Source organism: Tachypleus tridentatus, chromosome 3 (assembly GCF_004210375.1).
Source record: "Tachypleus tridentatus isolate NWPU-2018 chromosome 3, ASM421037v1, whole genome shotgun sequence".
NCBI classification, from domain to species: domain Eukaryota; kingdom Metazoa; phylum Arthropoda; class Merostomata; order Xiphosura; family Limulidae; genus Tachypleus; species Tachypleus tridentatus.
Window position 1 is genome coordinate 96057096 of NC_134827.1, and position 27801 is coordinate 96084896.

The following is a 27801-nucleotide window of genomic DNA, read 5'->3' on the forward strand; positions in this document are numbered from 1 at the left end:
TAAACTTCTCTTAAAAATTTATTAGAATCAATTAAACATCACTGGGACAGGAAAAACAAAATCCACAAGAATTCATCTATTATCGTAATACTGCTATGCACAATGTGCTAAAAGTTGTTACGAAATTAATGGTAGTATTGACATGAACATGTTTCACAAACATAAAAATACAACATAAATTTAATTTTTATCCTACAATTATCACTAAGCAAAAAAAAAAAAAAAAACCGAAAAGGTTTGTATTTTAACTAAAACTCAAAGCTATAAAAAAATTAGTGTTGACGTCCACTAAACCAGGAAAGCTAGGCCTACGTGTTTAAGAATTTAACAGCTTTCTAATGGTATTACAAATGAAAGAAACTAAGGTAATAAGTATTTAGTGGAATGTATTTAATAAAAATTTAGATTTCACAGAAAACATAATTACCGTATTTACAAAATATTATCCGTTATTATTACTTGTTACAGAAGAATAAATAGTCTTTTGAGCCTTTTACTTGGAAAATGTAACCATAAAGTTTCACGGTTTGCTTCTTTAGGTGTCATTAGGCCTACTCGATTTTCATATATACAGAGAACTCATCTCTGAGTGCAGAAAGAATTCTTCCCAATATGCCAAAGCTCCAAGTAGCTTAAGATTGACCCATATCAACTAAACCTTAAAACGTGCTAAATAACCATTAAATCTTTTCATAACCTAACATTCTGTAATTACCTAAACTTTAAATGTACGTGTTCACGAGAGAAAAAACATTGTAATTACATTGCTTCAACGTAGTAATACAGAAACCAGACGTGTGAAGTAACAGATGTTGAATATTTTTTTCTCTTGCATTAAACAAGTTGTTCCCGACAGTACTTACCATAAAAAAAAATTATGCTTTTTCTTACCCTTTACAAACAGCTGGACAAACCATGTACTTCAAATTTTCATTACAAGCTGAGTTCTGGGTTTCAAACTTGGTGATAATTTATAAAATAAATATAATTAAAAGAAAAGATGTGATTGGAAAATAACTTCGAATTTCCCTACATTACGTAGGAAAATTATATTTATATAAAGTTTAGCGTGTATTCTAATAACACTAACAACTGTACAAGGTAAAACTCTCCGTTTAAGAGTTTAGTTTTCTAAATTGATTGGCCGGCACGTCTAAACTATTGTTAATGTTCAATATATTTCAAGTTTCATTGCACAGTGAAAATATACGACTCCACAATGACACGCTTTTAATATTTTGTTTAGAAAATAGTTTAAAAATTGTATTAGTTTTCGATATTTAAAATCCATCATTTGGTAATCCAAAAAATCTAAATTGTACAAACTGTAATTTAAATACGACTTAAAATTGATACCTATTACAAGAAAAAAAACTGAAAGAATGACTATAATACACTTTTTGCAGCTAATATAACTCGCCACAATCTTGAGCCACGAGTGAAAATAAAAGTTTGCTTTAATTTTCAATAAGACTGGCGTACAATATTAATCCTTCAAAAACTCAAAACTCTGAAGACTATTTTTTACATTTTTAATCGGAATGGTAATAAGATGAGAAAAGTTAACAACATATTCAATATTGTAATGTAAACTAAATGAATTACAGACCTTCTACTGACTTGGCATTATTGATTAAATCGCTTAAACTGATTTTTGTGAAGGACAAAAAATATTGCTTAAAATTGGACATAAATTGGGTTAACAGCGCCATCTGTTGAGTTTGTTTCTAAAAAATGCAATAAAATGAAAGTAGAAACTTTCCTTACAAAAAGAAAACTAAAGTTAATTGTAAACTATTACTCATGTTTCCATGCACTATTATAACACTTAAGATTAACAAATTTTAAATGGTAAACTTTTATATTGTTCACGATTTCAAACAATTTTAGCAATAGTACTAGAGAACTTCAAAAGAAATTACTAAGGAGAAAAAAGTTGCACGACTTAAAGAAAACTCGTAAAATTTAAAATCCTGTTTAAATACCAAATTAACTCTGCAAGAAAAACTGAACATTTCCTTAATAATATGATTACTACCAAACTTACAACTATCTAGAAATAGGGCAAGAGATCAAGTGATCATTATCTTTAATGTATAAATTCAGTAAGAAAAAGCAGTCATGATTAGTAGAACAATTACATTAGAAAGGCAGGAACATACACTTAGTATCAACACAGATCCCCATAAAATATTCATTAAATAACATTATAACAACATTTATTACACAATTTCCATAAAAATTCACTGAACAAGAACCATTACATTTTTTTCTTTGTAAATTCAGGTTTTCTGGCAAGCAAGGGAGCTTCTGACAGACCTTTCTACAAGCCTCTTTCCGAACATACCAGCGACAATAAATTATTCCTTTGCTAAAAAACAATTTCATCTGAACCAATTTCTTAAATCACTCAAAAAAGAGAAAGTAGTAAAATATCAATGTAAAATACACTAATAGAGTAATAAAACTTGATGGATGTCCAAGATGTAATTCTCGGATTTATGTACTTAACTCAATTCTTCCTTATAAATAATCCATTGAAAACAAGCACGTCCATCCACTGAAATGTATAATGATTAAACACTAAAAAAAACGAAACTGTAAAAAAAAAACTTACAGATAATACACACTTACATCACTTTTGCTGTCAATCAATTTTGAATTTTTCACAAGTTAGATACTTAAAGAAAACATCCAAAACTGAACTGAACTTTAACAGTTTGGAAAAAAAAAAAATGCGACATTATGAGTACAGAAATTATATCCATCAATCACACTTCACCACTGACTTGAACAGTTACGTATCTAAGATGATGTTTTATTACAAATTCTAAAAATGTTTCTATTATCTACCACTAGATGGTGGTCATCGATCAGGAGACTGATCCCTCAACACTGAATGATATTTTTTTCTGCAAAATTTCTTGTGAATCGGCCAATCTCTTTGCTGACACGTTGGTCCACAATAACGAGCTTCCTGACATCGCCCACATATACTAAATTCTCGAGGTTCTCGTTCAAGGTTTATACACGGAGGGTAGTGGCATTCATAGTAACATGTGCTCTCTTCTGAAACCAAGATTATAAACATATAAATCCAAAACAGCTTGGAAGAGCATACAAAATTATTTAATTTTTTCGCACGTGTTAAAAACTGAGAAACACTATCATTATAAACATTTTGTCAAACTTACTCAATAAATACTTAAAAAATTAACACTGATCGATCACAGCTACCATTAATACTAAAGAACGAATCATTTACTTTTGAAGTTAAAGATCTGTTACCTAAAATTTAATCTTACTCATATGGATTCATTTGATTAACTAGTTTGTCACTGAAATATTACATGCAAAAAGGGTACTACAGCTAAAGGAACAATAGATGGATCTGAATTATCAAACAATTTATACTACAAATATAAATTATGCAAAAGTTGTACATTTTAAACCATTACATTAAAAACTTAATATGTATCATGTTCAGTTTTAGATCTCACTTCAAAATAATTATTTTCCCAATTTGAAATCTTCATATTACATCAATTACTTCTAAGTTTCTTACCGCCACCTATTTTTAAGAACGCAAACTATTTTAATATATCTTGGACTAAGCTCAGCTTTGTACATTCGCAGCAGCAGTATTAGATTGTTCCTACAATTAACTACTTGGGCAATTTAAGGAAATCTTGTCTGTCAAAACTCTGGGCTAATATATGTTCCACTTTCTCGTAACGGGATACTAAAGGTTTGACATGGTGTATGTACCTTATACATGGCGGCAAAGAAAGGACACAATTGTACTTGTTATAAGACAATAACTGTAAGCCTATTAAAATTTTGAAATATTACAACCTTAATCTAGTCCCTAAGGAATTTTATAAATGGGAAGAGCGTATAATTATAGTGTTCCAACCATATTATAACTTGTGATATTCATTGTCAGTTATTTATTTAGCTCAATCCAGAACCGAGATACAATAAACAGAACAGCGGTCTAACAATACATCTCAGAACGGCTGGTATTGATAAGCAGAGAACAACGTTTCGACCTTCCTAGGTCATCTTCAGGTTAACAAAGAGAGAGTTTGAACGTGACCGTTGACGGACACGTCTTACGGATGAGAGTATAAACGGGTACGGAACTGTAGGGGTCGTTGCAGTTGGATGTTAAGTTATTAATTAGAATAGGTATAAAGGTGTTCCTTTATATTGGTTTAATTTTAGATTTAGTTGCTGTATAAGTAGGTCTCTTTTGCGTTTGTTTATATTTGTTTCCCTACTTAATATCTGGATGTTTTTTGTTTTTGGTTATGTTGTGTTTCTTTGATTTGCAGTGTTTAAAAACGTGTGAACGTGTTTTTTTGTGTTCTCTGAATCTTGTTTCCATTTTTCTGCTTGTTTCTCCAATATCGAAGTTGTGGCAGTTATCACATTGTATTTTATAAATAATGTTGGTGTTGTGTTTGTCAGTGTAGTTTTTAAGTAGCATGGACTTTAGTTTTGTTCCTGTTTTTTTTAATAAATTTGGTGTTTACTGAAATGTTTTGTTATATTTTTGCCAAATGTTTTGTTATATTTTTGCCAAATGTTGGTTATATTTTTGCTGATGTTGGGAACATATGGTATGCATCAGTATAAGATTTTGTAGTTTGTTGCGTCTTGGGATTTATTGTTGTTTGTTTGTTGTTGGTCTAAGTGTGTGTGTATAATGTTTTTCCACGTTGTTTTTTTTTGAGGAAATTTGTTGATGTTGATGAAGTGTTTTATTTTGTTTATTTCATCAGGTGAACATAGTTTTGTGTTTATTTGATTTCTTAATGTGTTCAGTTTTGTTTCGTTTCATTGCTGATTTCAATCAGTGTGGTGATTTTTCTGTGGATTTCTGTTTTGAATTGTGTATCAGTTCTAGTGATCTTGAGAAATGCTATTTGGTTAGTTTTTAACTGTTCACAAGCAAACTTAATGTTGGGATATATCGAGTAAACGTGGTTATAAAAACTAAATGTGTATTCTGTAGATGTGAATCCAGCAATTGTATCATCAACATACCTGTACCAGTATAGTGGTGGATGTAAGGCTGCATTGATCGCTCAAAATTCAATCTGTCATAAAAAGAACAATCTAACAGTTTTTATAAGCTATTTCATATAATCCTCATTGCTGTGTGTATAATGTTTGGAGGTTGATAAATAATTATTATATAATTTTACTATATTATATTACATAAATAGTGTTCCGTCTTATACTCTGTTGTATTCCAGCAGGCCTGACGAGCCCTAGAATGAGCAAAACACATTTGGTAATAGATGTTACAAATCTAGTGTGACTGAAATAGTGTTATCATACACTGTTATAATTCTTGAAAGTCCCTGAGGGACTACATTAATAATGTAGTTTACAATTGAAACAGGCTATTGTTTTAAGACAAGTAAAACTACAAAGGTTTCTAGCGTTTACATACAATACATCATAAGCATCTGCTAATTGTGAAGATTAAATGAAGCTGTTTCACAAACAGTTAAAATTAACTGATTGATTAATTAGAGCAGAGCTACACACAGATCTCAAACTGATAAAACAACTAGAAAGATAACAGTTAGTAAACAGCATCCACCATAAACTCCTAGGCTACTTTAATCAAATAGTGGGATTTGACTATCACTCTTATAATGCACCCATGGCCCAAGAGTGAAGAGAACAATTTGTTTGTTTTGTTGCAACAGACATAAATCATGGACCAACAACTTATCATGCTAACCACTAGGACAATCCTAGCCTACCAGATTCTCCAGGCCTCAGTTCTGATTCAAATTTATCACAATTAACACCTCTGTTTCAGTGTTTATCAAGTCCAGCATTCTGTGTTAATTCTTTTGTTATTTCAGTTTTATGTAAGTAGCTTAAAACTGTTTAAGGATTTCACATTATATATACTGTACAAAATTTTTTATGCAAAGATTCTACTATAACTTGAATTAGATTTACTAAACAAATAAAAATTATTTCAATGTTAGTTTAACCTTTGCTGTATGTTAGGTTCAATGTTTCGCTGTATATGGAGATAAGGAATAGTAAGTTTGATAAAAAGTTTAAAAAAGCAAATTTTGAAGAGATGCAACAAGAATTATCGATTGTAAGTTAAGCAGCTGAATTATTTGTAGACTGATCAAAGGTGGAAAATGTTTAAAGTAAATTCTTAAAACATTCATGTAACCATCAGTGATGTCGATAAAACCCACTAGTAGAGAAATGTATATATGTAAAAACAGCTCGTTTGGGTTGAGAAAATTTTTATGTAGAGGAGCGAACAACGTTTCGACCTTCTTCGGTCATCGTCAGGTTCACAAGGAAAGAGAGAGGTAACTGACATGTGGTGAGCTTCCAGTCAGTTACCTCTTTCTTTGTGAACCTGACGATGGCCGAAGAAGGTCAAAACGTTGTGTTGTTCGCTCCTCTAACGTGAAATATTTTCTCAATCCAAACGAGCCGTTTTTACATATATATTCATGTAACCATATTCGTTATAGAAAGAAAACAGTAGCTGTAAGTAAAAAACCAGGTTGGTTCACAAAGAGTTTAAAACATAAAATTAAAGAAAAGCATCATGCATTTTAGAAATTCAACCTGACTTGTATGACAGGAAACTTAGAAAATTATAGGAAGTTGGCGAAATAGAAAATTGTAACATCAAAATGGATGTATGACAAAAGTTGGCCAATTTCTTTAAATATATTAAGGAAAAACAAAATGTTAAAAGTTTGGGTAGGACTCCTGAAGGATGTTAAAGAAAGGTTAACACCTAATGATTACGACATGTCTGGGCTGTAACACCTAATGATTACGACATGTCTGGGCTGTAACACCTAATGATTACAAGATGTCTGGATTATAATATCTGATGGTTATGAGATGTCAGTTATTAAATTTTGCTTTTTCTTTAGTTCTTACTTATGAAGGTTTAAGCAAGTATTCCACATCTTGAACAGCTGATAAATGGGACAAGATTACACAAGATGACTGCATTAATTTTGAGTTGGTTAAGAAAAACTGGGAAGTTTAAAAAATGATAAAACTCCTGGACCAGCTAATAATTTCACGAGTTTTGAAGGAGGTTAAAGATTGGATGTGCGAGCTACTTACTACTATTTTTTTTTAGTTTCTGAATAACTATCAGGTACCAAAGGATTGGAAGTTACCAAATGTAATTCCTCCTTTCAAGAGAAATGATAAAAATTGTCTCAGTAATTATAGACCCATTAGTTTTACATCATCTGTGAGAAATTTCAGAAAGTCTGATAAAAGATACTTTGCAAAGTCATTTAACAAAGTTTATAATTTTGTTGGATAGTCAACATGGTTTCACCAAGATAAAATCTTCCCTTACAAATCTTTTCACATTCTTTGAAAAGGTTACTGCTTGTGTTAGAAGAAGGTATGAGTGTAAACTTGGTATATCTGGAGTTTCAAAAAACATTTGGCAAGGTGCCTCATAAAAGGCTTGTAAAAACAAACATTCTCTGTAAGTGTGGGGGATGAGTTAATTAATTGGATAGAATAGTTACTGGATGGAAGAAAGCAGAGTTGTTAAAGATGGAGTTCAGTCAAACTATAGTAATGTCACAAGAGGGGTACATCAGGACTCAGTCTTAGGACCTTTGCTCTTTTTGGTTTACACCAGTCATGTACATGAATGAATAGTCAATAGATTACTTAAATTTACAGATAATATTGATGTCTTGGGTGTTGATAGCTGTGATCCTTTTGATTTAAAAAAGGGTTTAGATCATTTAGTGGGTTAGGCAAATAAATGGCAGATGAGTTTTAATTATGATAATAGCAAGACAACGCATGTGGGTTGTCATAAGCTGAATTACAAATATAACTTGTATTAAAATAACCTTAATAGTGTTATGAAGGAAAGGAACACTGATGTAATAGTTCATCATTCTGTAAAGCCATCCAAAGCTGTGTGGTGTTGCTAGTGATAGGACAAGTAGGAATGTTGGTTGTGTCTACATAAATATTAAATACAAGTCTAAAGAGGTTATAAAATTCAATTGTACAGGTCACTGGTTAGGCCACATTTGGAGTAGTGTTCAGTCTTGGAATCCTTATCTTTGAAAATACACTGAATTGTTGGGAAGGGTCCAGAGAATGGTTACTAGAATGGTGCCTGGGGTGAAGGGTTTGTCATATGAGAATGTGAAAACCCTCAAATTGTTTTCTCTTGAAAAAAAAAAAAGAAGAGTTAGGAGGGATCTGATTGAGGTGTTTAAGATTGTAAAGTGAATTTATAGTATTGATGCATATTTTTCATATTCAACAGTGAGAATAGTCAGGACTAGGAGACATGAGTATAAATTATGGCTGGGTAGGAGTTATTTTCAGATAAGACAGTTTTATTTATTTGACAGGGTGATTAGCCTTTGGAATGGGTTGCCCTTGGATGTTGTAGAAACAGTAAACTGAAGTGTGTTTAAGAAAAATCTTGATAAATATATGAATTATAACGACTGCCTTTAAGGTTGTCTTTATAATTTTAATTTGGCTCAATCAACTAAGATGGACCAATAAGTCCACTGCTGTTCCAAAGCATTATATTAAACTATTTCAACTCTGATCAAGCAGGAGTTTCAAACAATTTATCAGCACAGAAAGATTTTATGTGCAAATACTTATGTAATGTCAGCACACCTATGCAGGATTTATGGATTTTTTTTTCTGATAAAGTTAACTCATGTAATTTGCATTTTTAAAAAGAATGTATATTTGAAAGCTGCATTTTGGAGCCTTTACTACTATTTATACTTTTACTTTGTAATCCCCTAAAGGAACTAGAATCGTAATGGGGTGTTATTAGTAAGCATTTCAGACAATTGCCACTTACCTTCTTCATATACAAGTTCACCATTGGCATTATAATATCGTCTACTCAAACTATGGTCATTAAAATGCTAAAATAAAAAAAACAACAAATAAACAGGTATGTTATGCTATCAGGAAATAACATATAGTAAAAATTTCAAACCAGTGAAACATGGTAAAATTTTCACATCTGATGAATACTATTCTACACTCATTCCACAATTTTTAAACATCAGTTTACTTTCCTCATTTTAAAAAAAACTTAGAATTAAAACTATTGTTTACTCATTAATTTTATTTGAAGATCAAGGAACAATGACTCTCGACTTGCAAGGTATAAAACTGTATGACTCTCGACTTGCAAGGTATAAAACTGTATTATGAGCTAGTAATCTTTTAGTAAAAATAATATCTGTTGAAAATGTAGCAATTAATATTATTCCTGCTTTCAGAAACTATTGTCAATTATTTTCTCACTTATAAGGTAAAACAAATTTATGTTCATTGAGGAACCTACCAAACTGAATAACTAATTCATAAATACAATGACAGCAATTTTTTACATTAGACACGTTCTGATTTTAATGGTTGCAATGTTTCAACTTAAAGCACCAAGTCATCAACAGGTAAGAATTACATTCAAAAAAGCAATTTGAATTCCAGAAAATATTACAGACTTGTAGGGGTCAGCAAGTATTTTTGTAGAAAGCATTAAATTGGTGTTTGTTTGTGAATAAAACATTAATATAGATAAAGGTAATTCACGGACATTAATTTTGCAATGGCTTTGCTTATGACTTTATTAGTAGTAATGTCTGGTTTCTTTAATAGTTTCTCTGAAATATTCAAAACATACGAGGGTCCATAATCCTGAGGTTCATTTCTCTTTTAGTTTCTAAAGTATAAAAGTGTTTACATGAATTGCATTTTTGTTTTCATTTCTGTTGTAGTTTTTTTTTTCTAGTAATAAGGTTCTAGATATGAATATATGGATTTTCTATGTTTATGTTAGTCATATCAACATTATGTTTCTTATTTAGTCATTTCCATGATCCAGTTTCGTCTTCACTGATGCATTTGACACAAGGAATTGTGGTAGTGATGAAAGTCACAGCTGTTTTCATCTTTGAGATTAGCTGTTTTCATCTTTGAGATTAGTTTTCTTGTTTGACGTTTTCTGGATGCATTCTTTAATAAATTCTTTTGTTTTTGTTTTAATGAAAACTTCAGAAATTATATATAGTATGTTATCTAAATTGTTTACAGAGCAAATAGACAAATGCAATGTGCATAATGCACCACAAGGTTCACAGTTTGTGATAAAGTCATCAACTATCAAATGCAATGTGCATAATACACTGCAAGGTTCACAGTTTGTGACAGAGTCATCAAATATCAAATGCAATGTGCATAATGCACCACAAGGTTCACAGTTTGTGATAAAGTCATCAACTATCAAATGCAATGTGCATAATGCACCACAAGGTTCACAGTTTGTGATAAAGTCATCAACTATCAAATGCAATGTGCATAATACACTGCAAGGTTCACAGTTTGTGACAGAGTCATCAAAATTAGAATTTGTCTACTCTTAAAACTGCTGTTAATGTATTTTTTAAATGACTAAACAGAATATTGCTTCTTTTAAGCCAAGAGTCTTACTTCATCAACCATGTGATCAGGGGGAAGTTGTTGAATGGCTGCCCAATAAAGTGACTGTTCTCGATGTTTTCTCTGAGTCTCTAGCAGCAGTGGAAGTCGACAACTTTTAGGAACTAAACACAAGTTTTGTAGTCTATTGTCCATAGTAATGCTGTTTTTATGGACTACCTTAAATCCAGGAGCAACACCTCCATAATGCTTTTCCCTGTAGCATAGAAAACAAATGTTTAGGTAATGAAACCAAGACCATAAATGGACAATCTACAACATTACAGTGTACATCTATTTTCTGTTGTTGTTGAAGCATTCATCTACTTGGTAAGATAACAAATGTACATCTAGAATTGAGCCCAGAAAATAAATATAAAAATCACACCATGGTACAAACAAAATTTGTTACATTTTTAAGTTTTATTTCTCAAAAATTTGCATTGGAATAAATCTGCATAAATAATACACTTGCAATTTTCTATCTGGAACTTCTCGCAAAAGTTCATGATCAAGTGCTACAAATCCCATATCATTAGAAGACTTTGTTCAAGGAGGCCAGATTGACTACTGGCTTTTCAATCGAGAAGCATCTTTCCTAAATTTTGCTTAGTCAGACTTCTCAATAGAATGACTTTGTTACATGACAACGTAATTATGCTGTCATTGCACGACATCTGGTTTGGATTTCAACCTTAGTTTTTTCATATTTGCAAAGTATTTCACACAAACAACACTCAACTCTTATATAATTTCCTTAAAAAAAGGATTACAATAAATACAATTTTAATGGCTTTCATGACTAATTTACATCTAAAATATGCACGTGCAGTTCATTCAGACAAGTTTGCCTTCATTTCAGTTTACAACACTCTAGCTTCGGTTCACTTTATAGGCTACTTACTATAAACACCTTTTAGCTACTCTTTCTTTATTATGGGTTTTATTCTTTGTTTGATCTGAAAAACATATCATACACTCAACACTCATAACCGTTTTATACACTGTACACTAATATGAATAACATTATTGATCACTTTGTGTATTTTTATTAAATCAAGTTAGGTATATGTAGTTTTATTAAATAGTTATGTCTCTACAAGTTTCTTTGTCTGCCCACCTAAACGTTTTTTTTTCAAACAGACCAGAATTTATTAATCTAACAAAGTCTGTAAGAAATCAGAGCTCAAATTACATGCATGAGAATGACAGAATGAGGAATATGAGTGAAGGGCATGAAAACTACTGGAAATGTTACATGGATCACTGCTAGCATTTATTTTATAGAATCTACTATTTTAAAATTTAAAAATAGAGCCATGTTATTTCTTTGAATCATCACAAAAATCAGAAAGGCTTTTCTTTCCCTAAACTTTTATTGAACACTAGTTTGATAGATGTTACTCTGGAGTTTAAACAAAATGAACACAAGACTTCAATTTTTGAGAACTGACAATTAACTTTAAATTACTTTATCTAATTTTTCTTAAGATTTATAATTAATAGTTACATTTATAACAATCTACCCTCCAGCATATAAAGTTAATACATATTAATTAGCTGCTTTGTTAATCAAAAAGTTAGTTTTTACAATAAAACTGATGGAAAGCTTAACCGTGCATATATTAATTATAACAATGTATCTCAAGAGGGCTGGTATGGGTATTAAAACTTTTATTAAAGTAGAGAACAATGTTTCAACCTTCTTAGGTCATCTTCATGTTAACAAAGAGTTTGCAATCTAAGAAGATCAAAACGTTCTGTACTTTATTTCAATTAAAGATTTAATACCCATACCAGCTGTCCTGAGATACATTTTCACTTAAAGTGAGTTTCTTGTTATCACAAATAACCAATTCTCTGCTAAAATAAAACTACTAGACCAAATCATATAAAACATCTTTATGGTTTGATAATATCCTATTGTATGCAAACATTTATTTAACTAAAGTCTGTATAAAATATGCTAAATAACCTAAATTTATTTCCACAGCTTTGACAGCTCATAATTTACTACTAGATTCTCCTGCAAGTGCATGCTGTTTAATACAGTAATCAGCCTACAGTAAAGAATGTCTCCACTTTGTTTTATTTAAATTTTACTTACCACAGTAAATCTTGAACAAATTTTCCAAAATGTTTCCCTCTTAACAGATCATAGGCAAATGCATATACTTCAGCACCATTTCCATCTTTATCAATTTCCAACTTTGCCTAAACAGGAGCAGAATGAAATTGTACTATTCATTAAATGTGAAGTTTCTTTGGGTTTGTTTTTTTCTGTTGTAATATTTTTCTTTTCCTATTAAACTTCTGCAATCAAAATCCTATTCCAACTTGACTTACCACAAACAGAAACTGCAACACATTTTTAGCACATGTTAACATGCAAAACTTCTTCCACGTAAACAGTTTTGTTCCAGTGTGAACTGGTCTATGAAACTGTATCTATACTTTCCTTCAAATAAAATATCTTAATGTAATGTACTTTAATTCAACTGTGTTAGTCAAAAATTAACTGATGTTGTGCCTTCTTGTGGACAAAGAGTACAAAAGTGTAGTAACTTACACTGTATCAAAGCACGTTTCCAGCAATATATCAATGTAACCACTTACAAACTATGTTGTATCAAAGTATGTTTGCAGCAATGTATCAGCGTAACCACTTACACACTGTCTATTAATTAGAGACAGCTAGTGCAGATAGCCCTCGTGCAGCTTTGCGCAAAAATTCAAAACAAACAAACACACTGTCTATGTTGTATCAAAGCATGTTTGCAGTAATATATCAATGCTTTCAGATAACAGGAAAGAAAACTGTGCATGATAGCATTTTCTTTGTAGCTTCCAAGATAACACATCAGATAAAAAGTGATGAAAATATAAATTATAGGAGGTTGGTTTCTTGTGTTGTTTTTTTTAATATGAAAAAATTAGACTTAAAAAACTTATTTCCATACATGTTTATTCTTACTTCTTGACAAATAGTAACATGCAATGATCCTCTCAGGAACAATCCAACACATCTCTTTCAATACTAATTAACCATTTACCTTGCTTTATCATTTATAGACACTAAACAAACCACAATAGAATTATGGAAAATAAAAAAAAATTAACTCAAGATATTTTAGCAAATGATATCATTTAATGCACTTTCATCAGTTTCTTAAATTGTTTATTTGTTTTAAATATTCGGCAAAGACATAATAACCACCTTTTCTAGCAGTCTCTAAGTTTGAATCCATTTTGGAAACCATACCAATAAAAAATAAACAAACCTCTACACAGCGGAGTTCTTGTTTCTTATCAGTATTTCCTGAATCGATAAAGCATGATTGATCATACTACATGGTATATTATTTTAATACCGTTAATAGGCTGTAAATGCGACTCTTGCTTAATGAAGCGCGTCATTTCGTAAATAATTTATTAATTTCGAGCAGTACCTAGAAGAAAAGGTACATTGTTTATACACAAAGTTACCCAGGATTCTATAGGTATTTCAGTTCTGTGTAGACAGTAAATTATCGCATTTATTCTACTATTCGGTTACTTTGTGAGGTACGCGTTTGTTTGACGATCAAAGTGGTTTAAGAATAGGTACCACCGGCAAGAAAACTTTCCAAGTTTTGTATTTTTTTTCTTCACGATATTTCTGTTGAAAATGAAATTATTCTTTGCGAAATTAGGCCTATAACGTTCGTAAAAGTTAACGCAACCTACAGAAAATTTTATAAATGTTAATTGTTACGTTGACTGGATATTATATTACTTTTACCAAATAATTCAGAAGTACTCGCCGAACAATAGAATGCGGTACAGCATTATACCAACCAGTTTTCATTTTATTATTAAACGCTAAACCTCTTTCAATGGATTTCGTCGTTAACATAGAACAAATCCTCGCATTGTAAAAAGTACATATCTACTGTTACTGAAACTGACCACAAAGTATTTTTGACAAAAATAATTTTAAAAAAATATTCTAAAATGTAGTTTTCTTTCCACTTAATAGATGGCAATTAAGGTAAAATAAACACGCCTTGCAAATAAAAATCGTTGACAGTTTTTCTGTTTTTTGTAGATCTCAAGTTTCTTTGTTTAACGAATATTTTTCCTATTACGTTCTTTAAAGAAAAAACGAAATATGCTAGAAAACTAGGTTTTATTTTTCACTGTTGATAATGAACTAAATGTTAATAGGGGTTGTAGTATATTAATTTAAAACTACAGAACGTAGGCATGTTCATCTTCTGGGAAAAAACCAGTATTTCATATTGCCACAGAAATTACGTAAATATTTAAATACTATTTTCTCACCTATAACTTTCAATTTTTAATTTAGCTAGTGCCTGGCTAAGTCTTTTTAACTACCTATTCATGCACTTAAAGCAAAATGCAAAACAATTTAAAATAATCATTGAAATGTAATTGATTGTAGCATAGTTACAGCCTTTGAATACCCTCAGATATTCACAAGTTTTAGTACCATACGCTATACAATCGATTACACATGCAACTCTATACAATATTTTCTGTCACTATATGCTGTACGTACTGCGACTCCATCCCCTTAAACAAACAAAAGTAGCGCTAATTTACTTGAAATTATATCACACAATTAGAAAAGTACAACAGTATATATTTTGTACTATATTTTAGGAAAACGTACTTCTGAAACGATTCTGTTATAACATACTTAAATTTACACTGAAGAAAAATCGTGCCGATTTATAGAAGATAAATTTTGTAAAACGAAGTACAGACGAAACGAAAAAGGTTGTCAGCAACAGTAAAACTGCCTTTGGCCAAATATACTAATGCGCTAATTTATAAACAAATTTAAAAACGATAATCTGTAGATATGTTTAAATAATACATAAAAACTGGTAAGAAGTGTTCCTATCTACTTCTCTTCACAACAGGTAAACAACCACAACCACCATCTCTTACAGATTGTGAAACCACGCATCACAGAAGTAAACGACCGTTCTACCCTCCCTTCACGGTATTTCGTTCAAATTTCCCATATGTTGACTCATCGCACATGTGTATCATTAATACGAAGCAAGGAGGGGAGGGGGAAAAGGCGGGAACTACATTTATTTCCTCTTTGTTTACATAGAGGTCAAAGTTACCAATGTTAGTAGCGAGAAGTACAGACTTCACAACACAAGGAAGAATCACACTCGCGCCATCTGTGCAATTTTAATAATTGAAACCTGTTAATTCTTTCTTCAGTGAAAGATAAATTATGAAAACGAAGAAAAAAGCGATCAAGTACGTGTTTATTAAAAGCGCTAACGACATTAACTCACTTATTAACATAAACTTCTTAAATAAATGCTGCTTTAAAATATACAAATATTATACAACGGTTTCGAAATGTATGTATTTCAATAATACATCAGTTTTTCAAGCGATTTGTATATTATCCAGTCTCAGAGCATTGTACCTTCTTTTGTACTGTGCTACTTTATACAATTTAACGAATTTTCTACACCCACTCCAACTCAAAAGATGCGCAAAATTTAGTTTTAACTGATTCAATTTGAAACTACCACGACATAAACATGCATTATTGATTACATTTAACTAAACTAAATTTGACAATTTTCCCTATATTGAGGCCACAACTCCTCATTTGGATTGACAACCTTCCATACTGGTTCCTTCATTTTGCGACCGCTCAAACGATTCACAATCTGTTTTAACGTACTCTTTAATACAAACCTGGCACAAATAGCTCTTAAGTAAATCCAAACTTGAATCACAAAATATCTCGTTTCGCAGTCCTGTAGATGAAATTGTTACCATATTCTCTCTCTGAACTGACGAATCCAGTTCATTAAGCAGACGTTCCATAATCCAGGTATTTGAAACTGAGGTTTCAAGTTGAAAACTTTGATTTATTATATTGTCTAAAAATACTCAACTTGATGTTTTTAATGATTCCAGTTCAAATAAGTAACAAAATATCAAATGTTAATCACGTACTTTTTAGTATATATGAATGCAATTACTGGAACTAGGCAAAAAAAAAAAAAAAAATACAGGTCAATTTCCAAACGAACGCGATTACTGAAACCAGGAAAAACATTATTGGCCAGTTTCCAAACAAGTCTCAGAAACAGCCAACTTCTTCACCCTTACTTCTCACTTTCACAGTTTATGACGTCACGAGTTTGTAACCTTGACGCCATATATTAGGCAGCAGAGTTTTGTACAGAATGTAGAAAAATTTGCATTCTGACTCATTACATATAAATCTCCCACTGCACGTCTTAAACACAACAGACAAAATTATTAAACTTATTCTTTGGTAAACAGATCCCCATTATCCGTAACTTAAGAGAATGATTGTTTGTTTGTTTTGAATTTCGCGCAAAGCTACTCAAGGGCCGTCTCTAATTTAGCAGTGTAAGACTAGAGGGAAGGCAACTAGTCATTACCACCCACCGCCAACTCTTTAGCTACTCTTTTACCAACGAATAGTGCAACTGACCGTCACATTATAACGCCCCCACGGCTGAAAGGGCGAGCATGTTTGGTGCGACGAGGATACGAACCCGGGGACCTCAGATTACGAGTCGAACCCCTTAACCCACCTGGCCATGCCGGGCCTAAGACAATGAAAGACGAAAAGTATGTACAAAGTTCCGGTACAACTACCATATGATTAAATATATATATATATATATATATATATATATATATACTTAATTGTACACGATTTTTCCAACAAACGCTTATGATAAAACTAATACTTTATCGTAAAGTGTAATACGGGCCCGAAATCTATTCACTTTCAACTTAGCTTTATCGAAAAAAAGTGAAGAAAAACAATTAAATATTGAACCGTGCAAAATACTGGGTCAATGAAAGTTGTTTTTTTCTTAAACGACAAAGAGAAAAAGATAGTCAATTGTAACTTTTCGCTTATATGTCTCTCTCTCACACACACAGACACACACGTATATTATATATATATATCGCAAACATTACATAGATTATTTATTGTCTTAGATAAAATCTGGATTTGTAACGTTTTTTTTTCGAGCAACTGTACCTGATAACATAGTGTAGTACCCGCGCACATCGTGAGAGGGTATATTTCTGTAATGCCATTAGATAACCAAACGCATTTCTTTAGCAACACTGAATGTAAACAAATTGCTCCAAGCCTTCGGGGAAGTACAAGGCCCTTAAAACGAAATTAATGTTATTTGCTTCCAGTACTATATTTTACTCTTAAGAGTACACATACAAATACTCACCTCAAAGGCATATTCTTGGACTAGAGTTATGTCTCGTTCATCTAGTAAAGTGTACTTCATCTAACAATGGAAAAAAAAAAAACACAAGATTAATATCACTTGAAAGGTTGTATATACTATAGTATATATATGGGCAAAAATAATTTAGTTTAGTTATTCGCTATGAAATATTAACATATCTCTATGTTGCTTATTATTAGATATTTGTTTTACAAAGAAAAAGCTATGAAGTATTTATATATACTCAAAGGTAGAATTTATAATATATGTATACATATACTGATTTGTATTGAATTTTAAGCAAAAGTCACACGAGGTTATCTGCGCTAAACGTCCCCAATTTAGCAGCAATAGACTAGGGGAAAGGCAAACAGCTGGTTAACACCACCCACCGCCAACTCTTGGTCTACTCTGATAGTGAGAGTGACCGTAACTTTATAACGCCCTCACGGTTGAAATGGCGAGCATATTAGGTGACCGGGATTCGAACCCACGATAATCAGATTGCGAGTTAAACACTAATTACCAGGCCCACACGTATACAAAATAACATTTAGCGTTATAATTACAACAGTCGAGGGTAAACTTTTAAAAACTCGCCAATTTAGTTTGAACAGGAAATTAATATTCCCTTTAATATAATTTAAATTCTAGTTAAAATAATTAACTTGCCTTAGAAAACGAAATACGATAATTCAAAATACGTTTCACAATACATAGACTTATTTCGTCGTGACTTAAACCTAATATTTAAACATCGCGTGAAGCTTTGAGGTTGAGCCGTCTTCCAAACCCATGTTCTTAATACCATCCCCACATAACAAATAGAATTCTGTATCGGTCCATTATTAAAATAGACTTGCATTGAGGTGAGTAACCCAGTATTAAAGACGAGCAAAGAAATCCATTTTCCGTGGTGAAGCACGCGAAGTTAATTATGAAATTAAACCAATTTCATATTCCACGGAGAACAGACGAGCTTATGAGGTAACCACAGCTGAGAAAGAAAATTGGCCTAATTCCAGACAAAAGAACTAAACTGGCCAAAATAACCGCTTCTTGCCAAATTTTAATGGAATCTTTTCAAACATTTATTTTGTTTTTAGTTCTTTAATTAAGACAATATTAAACTAACCTTTTAATATTTCAACGTGCTACTAGAGAAAAAAAAACCGATCATTGCCAAATTTCACATCATGCAAAAGCATCAAAGAAACTAAGTGTTCAATTAAATTGGTCCTAACACAAGCTGGAGAACCAGTTGTTCGAACGCCGTTTATTCTAAAAAAAAAACGGTTAACCAAGGACTAAAATGCGAAGACAAATAATATACAAACTGGCCTAATTTTTATGGCGATGATAATTTACAGTCAGTCCTCAGTCCCTGTTTCATGTTTGAAATAAATTCCAAGTTTTTTTGTTGTTGTTTTTCAATGAAGGGTATCCCTAATTTACTAAAGTCGTCAAAACGTTTATTTCCGAAAGAAAACAGCCTTCAACTGGTACTCAAGTATGACACATGTAAAGTAAATCATCTCATACAAATATTGTTTTAGACCTCTGAACAGAAATACACAGTAACAAAATGTTTGAACACTGGCATAGCTGTAACAATAGTTTGAATACTACCATAGCCATAACAATAATTTTAATTCTGCCATAGCCGTAACAGTAATTCTGCTACGTTTTTGACGGTATAGAGATACAAAAAATACGCATCATGAAACGCATGTCGGTATTATAATGGATGATACAGCGAATAACAAAACTACTATCCATTTGTTTCGTATGGAGTTTTATATTCCTAATTTAACTCACAGACTAGATGTACTTCCGCAGAGTTCTTAACTGTTCTGTTTCGTAAATAAATAATACAACCAAAATTAAGAGTAACATTTTTTGTTTATTTCTTGCTTTTGAAGTTCATATGCCATCCTGTGTTTTAGCCGACAAAGTGCATAATTCTTCTCGTGATGCATAGCATGCGCATGTTTTACTGACTTCACGACACTACAAATTACGTTAAACTCCCTTATGTGGCATCGTTTTAGCGTTAATCAAATAGTAACGAATAATGAATTTACTAATGTTCTTAATGGTGATTCAAGATGAGTTTAAAAACACGTATATAGCTGAGGGTTAACCATTAGCACATTTGACAAATGTAGCTTATCTAAGACCAATATAACATCTAATAACGAAATACTAAATATTTTTTCATGGTACGGTGTAACTGACTATCATATGTTTTCACATTTTTTATACCCTCATCCATTGCTGGTGTCCAAGATGCCTACAAGTGTCTGTTCATCTTGGTATCCAATAACAACTAGAATACGGTTAAGACACTGACTAACGAAAAGCAATTAGCCAACAGTGATTTGTCACCACAAGTGAACAAATTCAGAACCACAATCTGACGTCAAACTAAGCGAATTACGTCACTGTTTTTTGCGCAAGACGAGAACACCTACACGAAATGATTTCTGACACGAAGTTTCTGTCGTTAATGAAATATCACAGTCGACTTTGACTAGACTCCATTAAGCCACATACACTGCCCAAATAATTAAAATATATATTAATATAATCCTCTAAATATATTATCTTAACAGCAAATAACTGGATCATGTATTAAGTAAACCGAATAAAAAATATGAGAAAGCGAGCGAAAATTCCTTGTTTATCCAATAATGAAAAATAAAAGTTTTGTATGAACATTGTAGGTGTTAATTTTAAATATCTCATTTAACCCTTGTTCGTAAGTGAGTTGTTCGTAACGCCTCTATCAGAAACATACTAAATTTTTATGCAGTGAATATACACTACTAACATGTTACTAAACAGCTCCTAAATAGTAATTGTTCATCAGATCCAAAATGACCATGACACTGCTACCAAGACAATAAGTAACATATATAACGCTATATCTAGTAACGTCAGTCAAACAACATTGCAAAAACGAGCTGCAGTACCTGTCCCCTGGACGGAAGTTATGTAAATTCATGATTAATGAAAGGTTGTGTGTGTGTGTGTGTGTTATAGCAAAGCCGCATCGGGCTATCTGCTGAATCCACCGAGGAGAATCGAGCCCCTGACCCCTGATTTTAGCGTTGTAAATCCGTAGACTTACCGCTGTACTAGCAAAGGATCATAGGTTGCCCTAAGGTAACCTAAAAATGTGCATAAGCCACTGTATGGACTTAATAAACCAAATACAAATTTTGGTTGAAGTCCATTCACACACTGCGAAGTAGTTACATGGACATACAACAAACAGTACCATTATATTTATATAGACATCAGTAACACGAATGTAAGTATATAAATCTGCTTACACCAACTACCTAAAATTACTTTAATTCTTACTATACACTGACTTTCATTTCAAAGTACTCTAGAAAGACTTCGAAAAGTTATTTATCTCTTAACCTTCAAGTATGACCCCATGTAATTTCTTTAATAAGTTACTACGCGATAGATGGCACTTTACTAAGTAGCTTCCATAATTGCATGTCTGTCCACGTTACAGTCGTCAAGGCCTGGCATGGCCGAGCGCGTAAGGCGTGCTACTCGTAATCCGAGGGTCGCGGGTTCGCGCCCGCGTCGCGCTAAACATGCTCGCCCTCCCAGCCGTGGGGGCGTTATAATGTTACGGTCAATCCCACTATTCGTTGGTAAAAGAGTAGCCCAAGAGTTGGCGGTGGGTGGTGATGACTAGCTGCCTTTCCTCTAGTCTTACACTGCTAAATTAGGGACGGCTAGCACAGATAGCCCTCGAGTAGCTTTGTGCGAAATTCCAAAAACAAACAAAACAGTCGTCAATAGTGTTGTAAGGTTTTAAACAAGTGCCATATATTTACCCCACGCGACTACTTAGGTTATAAATTTTTCGTAAGATCAGTTTATTTTCTTGTGATTTTTTATTTGCTTGATTTTACGAGTGTTTTTTTGTGACCAAAAGATTTTTACTCTATCTCCTCTTTTGGGTCATTTCTTCGTTTAATCGCTCGTGTAAATATCTAATTACTTCCCATCTATCTTGATATTGCCACAATAGCTTTTATTTTATACAAATGGCTACAAAAGGACTTACCACCACTAAAATATGTTTTAATATAGTGAGCCATAATCTAAGGCTTTCATTATTTGTTTACAAATAAGGGTTTGGACAACAACAAAAAAAACCATAAAAGTTTGAACTTCATAATACTTTAAATAACGCACTAGAATTAGGTGACCACATACGTTCTATTCTACCACGCCACCAACTGAAGGTTAAAGAATATAACTACCAAGCATTTTGTGATCTTTTCACACGCAGCAAGAGACCGCTTGATCCTTTAAAGCTGACGTTACCCACCCACTCCTTACTTTTCAGGAAACCACCGATTCTCCTTACACTTGTAAAAGCACAGGCCTCCACTACTGCTGACAGCAGCTCCCTCTATAAAGCCAATCATCATGTTGTAAAAGAATAAGACTGCAGCTCAGTCTACGCTTTATTCGAAAACCAACACCAACTTCCCCACTGTTGGATTTTTATACAACACAATTTGAAAAACGTCAAAGTTTAGGGTCAATTCTAAACAGCTGGTACAAATTAGCTACGAACAAATCGTAAAGGAAGTGTTATGTTGTCCCCTGGTTTAAAGGAACAAAGAAAAAAAACGCGTGCAAGGAGCCATCTAAATTTGTGTACAAATACAAATTTCGTATTTAAGACAAAGTATATAGCCAAACATGAAAAACTGGCGAATGTATTTCAATATAATTATCGAACAACTTCCATCAAGTTACAATATATTTCATCCCCTTACATTAAAAAAAAAAAAAATCGAGTGTCAAATATGCTATTAAATGAATTATAATTAGAATATTAAAATTCGCAAAAACCAAATAAATGCTAATGGTTGTAGCAAGATTTCTTTTAATTTGCGAGATAAGGTCGTTTGGCACACAGAAACCACAAACCGATACATTAGTGTCACGTGACTTGGGAATATTGCTAGATGGCGACCTTCAGGTGATGGAACTTTTCTTGAGTCATCATCCGCTATATAGACAAAGAACCTTCAACGATGCATTTCTGAGTATTTTAAGAGTTGCTTCGTAAGCGGCATTCTGCCAGAGAAGATTTCTGTTAAAAGTGGAAGTAAGCCTATATATCTTCAAATAACAAACGCCTGAAATTCTTCCTTTCTTTATAGTTCAACACGCCACCTTTAAATTAATAAAACTAATGAAAACATACATCACACGTTTACGTCCTTGTTATCAAATACAAGATAAAAAATATTTTTACTGTGAACTAACACCACTACAATAAGAATAAAACAACTTTTTTTTTTGCTAATGGTTACCAGCCAAGCAGTATAAAATACCTTTTACTTTTCAATACACGAAAAATCAAAGTTTTATCTTTATGCAGCTCGAACCAATATAGTTTTAACTGCAACAAAAGCTTACTAAGCAACCTCAAAAGTTTAAATATAAAATAAGCAAAAAGTTGTTATAAGTAACGTTCTGAGAATATTTCGTTCGAATTAAATATACAAGTAAACTTATGCGAAACTTTTCTCAACAAATAACCAAACTAATCACTGAATTACAAACAAACTTCGACGAATCACTGATAACAAACGGAGGGCGAACATGTTTGATGTGATGGGATTCGAACCCGCGATCCTCAGATTACGAGCAGAGTGACGTAACCACCTGGCCATGCCGGGCCTAACAATATTAGATTTATAATAAGCCATTGCTTAAAATGCCATCAACCAGTGGGTTTATTTCAACTTAATTCAGTGAAGCCATAAGAGTAGGTTGGCAATTTACTGATGAATCTGATAGTTCTATAAAGACATTGCAGCTACTTCATGTATTGAAGCTTACATCTGTTTTCCAGATCTTGTAACACAAAAATTAATAAATTTAGCATATAGTAACTAGTTTCTGGAACTGAATAACTTACAAATAGTTTTGATAATACTTAAGGTTTGATAGTTCCCAATCAAAATGAAACTGCGTAAAAAGTGCACAAATAACTATTTCAATAGTTTCCAGCTAGAAACCGGGTTTCGATACCCCTAGTGGGCAAGAGATAGCCCTTTGTGCTTAACTTTTTAAAAGGATGTTACAGCAATGTAAACTTAGCTTTTAATGCTGTATTTTGTAACTTAAGTTGTAATGAGATGTGCACAAATATGTTCAAAAGACCAAACGCCGAGATAAATATTCTAAAAAAATCACATATAGAGCGTAAATTTAATATATAAAAATGGTAGAAAACTAAAAGAATTGTACGCCTGTGTAAATGACAAAGTTTGAGGTCATCCAATCGGAACAAGCAATCGTAATGAGTTTAGTTACACAACATGACCTAAAATTACTAATTTCGATGGTATATCACAAACTACTACACGTATAAACAATGATACGTGTGCAAACACTTTTCAAAAAGTTAAATAAATAAGCAACGAAAAAAATCATAACCTCATACATTAGAATTTAATTCAATAGACATTTCAAAAATAATTTCTCTTCAAGTAAACATTCCTATGAGCCTGTTTGCACTTTCATTTCCAACTAGTAACATTACGCATTACTATTGTAAGTTATTTCAGGGTTTGCATCAATATGCTTAAACCTAATAATCAGTCCAACACCAACCTTTAATCAGTTTCCAGAACCGGAGAATGGAAATATAACACACCTTCTGTACCATGAATTGAAAGCAGTTCTTCAAAACGAAGTATACATTATAATTATAAAATTACGACAATCCACGAAAAAGAAAACAATTAGATTTGGCGTCATGAAAACGAGATTTGAATATTTTATTCAAAAGTTCCACAGACTGCTAAGCCTTGTTTTTGTAACTCTTCATACTACTAATTTATATTTAAAAAAAAAAACTATGAAACTAGCGCCACTCAAAATAAATAAGCTATAAATAACCTCAAGATATTCAGCATATTTTAAAGTTGTTACATCATTTCGGTATATTAAATTACAATTTTATTTAGGTATAAATATCAAGGCAATTCCAATGTATTATCCCTCTTCCCCATGAACCTTAATTCAATGAGATAATCGTCCATAAACAGCACACGAAATAGTTTCACAACGCATAATAGCTGTTTAAAATATCACTTAATCAAATAACCTGCATAGTATAGACATTTAAAAGTGTTTCAATAAGGATATACGGTTCCAAGCATTGTGTAAGCATTTACCAATTACCTGCAATGTTGTAATATCTATTTAGTACTTAGAATGTTACAGATTAAGTACGCTTTCTATTTGTGTGATAACAATAACATAATTAATCAGGTTCATATTTTGTATTCATGATACATATTACAGTGCATAAAAATATAAATTTCCAGTTACATAACATTATTGTTTTGGGTAATCTGTACTATAAGCGTAGAAGCCTGATATGCTCAACTGTGCATACGAAGTGAAGCCAATTGTTTCCATTGCTTGGTCCAGTAAGAGAAAAATTCGCATCCATTTCAGAACACTGTGCACCTATTCATTTACCTTGTTCCAATATTGATACTATAATGTAAAATAATATAACAAGGCTTAGATTACTCAATAAATGTTATATCTACCAAGCTATATAACATTATTTTATGATTTTTTTAAAATAAACATGGTTTGGTAAGCCAGCTGATAAAAGTAAAATCCTGCAACGTTATATGATGTATACAGCGTATTTGTTTTTCATTTCACATTATTGTTTGATACGTTTGGTTAATATGTTCGCCTTCGAAAAAAAAAAGAACAATAATCTTCTCACTTCACACCTAAATTTTCGTTAGCAGTAATGACTTCTTAATTAATAACAGAATCATTAATGGAATAGGAACATGCAATATATGGATGAAATCGGCGAGTAATTATTACGCAAGCTACTTAAACGTACTTAGGCCTAACCATCAATGTTGGTTTTACAAACGGTTAGTTGGTTTGGTGTTTCAAGGCGCAAAACAACTACGCTATCTGTGCCTTTACAAACGGTACAATTATATTTATATAAAATGACTCTCTAGGTAACTCATCTTCCACAGATCTCTTCTTAAAAAACACAGAATTTCTAATGTCGATACAGTAATCCACTTAGATAATCTCTTGAAATAAGCCACCCTCTGGTTTCCACAGTCTCTTTCATTCTCTCGAATCACGACCAGACTTTCAATTTCTTTCTTCATAATGTATCCGAGAAACTCGAACTGTCTTTCTGATATGAATTTACTATACGAACCTTTTCAACGAATTAGTCAAATTCACAATAACGTTTACATACGAAAGAAACAAATAGACGGATAGAAATTGCATTATACTTAACGACGAACCCCGTAAGTGGTATGACTAATGTTTCGTTACTCGTCAGTTTGACATGCCTAAGTTATAAAAATGAGTTTATACATTTAATAAATAATTAAAATGTATTTGTCAAACTGACGTACGTTTAGGTCGATGAGTGTAGGTATACATTTTTTTTCTCTAGTTATCATTAGTATTACAAAATGTCAGCTTACTTAAAGCTCCAGTAAATATTTCCGTCTTTATTAGACTAAAGCGTAAATAACTAGTTTTATCTTCAACATGGTCCTTTGTTTTCAATACAATAATCCCGCGTGAAAATTTTCTTTCCATTATACGCCCGCGCCTGCAGCACGGTACCGGTCGGGCAACCGGTCAAGCGAGCACGCCTGACGCAAACCATGAATTCGTTGTAGCTGGATGAGGTCACTGGCCGCCGTATGTTGCGAGTCAAGTAGCTGCAATACAATGCTTAAGTTACTTAACTAACAAAACTATCTAGCCGTCACGAGTCTTTATTAATCGTAACAAAAGTGTAAAGTAGAATGTTGTGTGGTCGAGATGAAACATCGATCTAAACGCCGACTTCGACGGTTAGATCAATACCTTCCGGTAGTGACACCACTTTAGCAACCCGCATCTGACGATCAATTTTCTCTACGTAGAACATGTATTATGGCTATACTAGCACATAGTACAGCAATATGGTAAAACATTGTTTCATATAACAAATTTACTTATCATTCAAATCTTTATCGTAGTCAAGGTTTGATATTTTTTAATTGTAATACAGAATAAAAAACAAGTTGAAGTTTTAAAAAAATCGAGTTTGGTTAAAACTAAATTGTAATGATATCGTATCACGTCGTTGTAAAATAACTTATTCCAGTTCAAATGAGAATATAAAATTGATGCATAAACTCAAATGCAAAGATGATTTTCGTCCACGACACAAGTATCGGAGTTAAAGTTTCAGTTTTATAAAACAAGTAGTTAAATCACATATTAATTTATCAGAAGGATATGATGCCACTTTTTCTTACAATATTAAAGTTCCTGAAACTTAAACACTTGCTATTATGTTAAAATGTTTTTTATACTAATGTCTACATCTTATAATGTGCTTATTTTTTTAAGCAAATAAGTAACAAAAGTGAACCATATATATACACGAAACGCAACTTGCTTAATACTGGTAGTCTAGTCGTACAGTAAATAGTGTATTTTGTAAACCAGTTCTTAAACCTCACTTGTTCACTAAAAGCCCAACGGCACACGTTACAATCTTTGACGTAATGGTGAAAGAAAGCCTCACGAAACTTCGTTGAAATCCAGTAAATTAGGCATGTAGTACATAACTTCGAAGGCAATATTGATCACACAAATAATTCTTACCTTTCCAGCTGCTCGACCTAGACGAACTATTCCTAATTTAACCCCAGATATCCAGGATTCTGGAGAGTCTGGAAGGTCCTTCATTTGAATCAAAATTTGAAACTATGTGAAATCGAACAACCGTACGCAACCCTACAGGTTAGAAATGACGCCTAAACCCCGTGACTAAGAATAAAGCCCGCCATCCAACACAATGAAACACAAAACAGTCATAGCCTCAAGCTTTAATCATGTGTTTGAGGCTTCCGTTGCACAGCTGTAGACTCGTGAC

General features: G+C 32.3%; 1 protein-coding gene across 6 annotated transcripts; it reads right to left on the reverse strand.

Moving 5' to 3' along the window:
* Positions 1-27801, reverse strand: LOC143247519 (zinc finger MYND domain-containing protein 19-like). Of its 6 annotated transcripts, none has more exons than XM_076495777.1 (7): positions 27531-27797; positions 22819-22938; positions 17799-17858; positions 12626-12732; positions 10531-10735; positions 8891-8957; positions 1-3069 (listed from the first exon to the last, which is right to left on the reverse strand). In XM_076495777.1, exons 2-7 carry the CDS (start codon positions 22849-22851, stop codon positions 2867-2869), a joined length of 675 nt encoding a protein of 224 aa, XP_076351892.1. In that variant the 5' UTR covers positions 22852-22938; positions 27531-27797; the 3' UTR covers positions 1-2866. The 6 variants fall into 6 exon arrangements, with proteins under 6 accessions (XP_076351892.1, XP_076351893.1, XP_076351891.1 ...); XM_076495778.1 differs by having other exon boundaries at positions 22773-23021; positions 27531-27795; XM_076495776.1 differs by lacking the exon at positions 22819-22938 and having other exon boundaries at positions 1-3066; positions 27531-27801.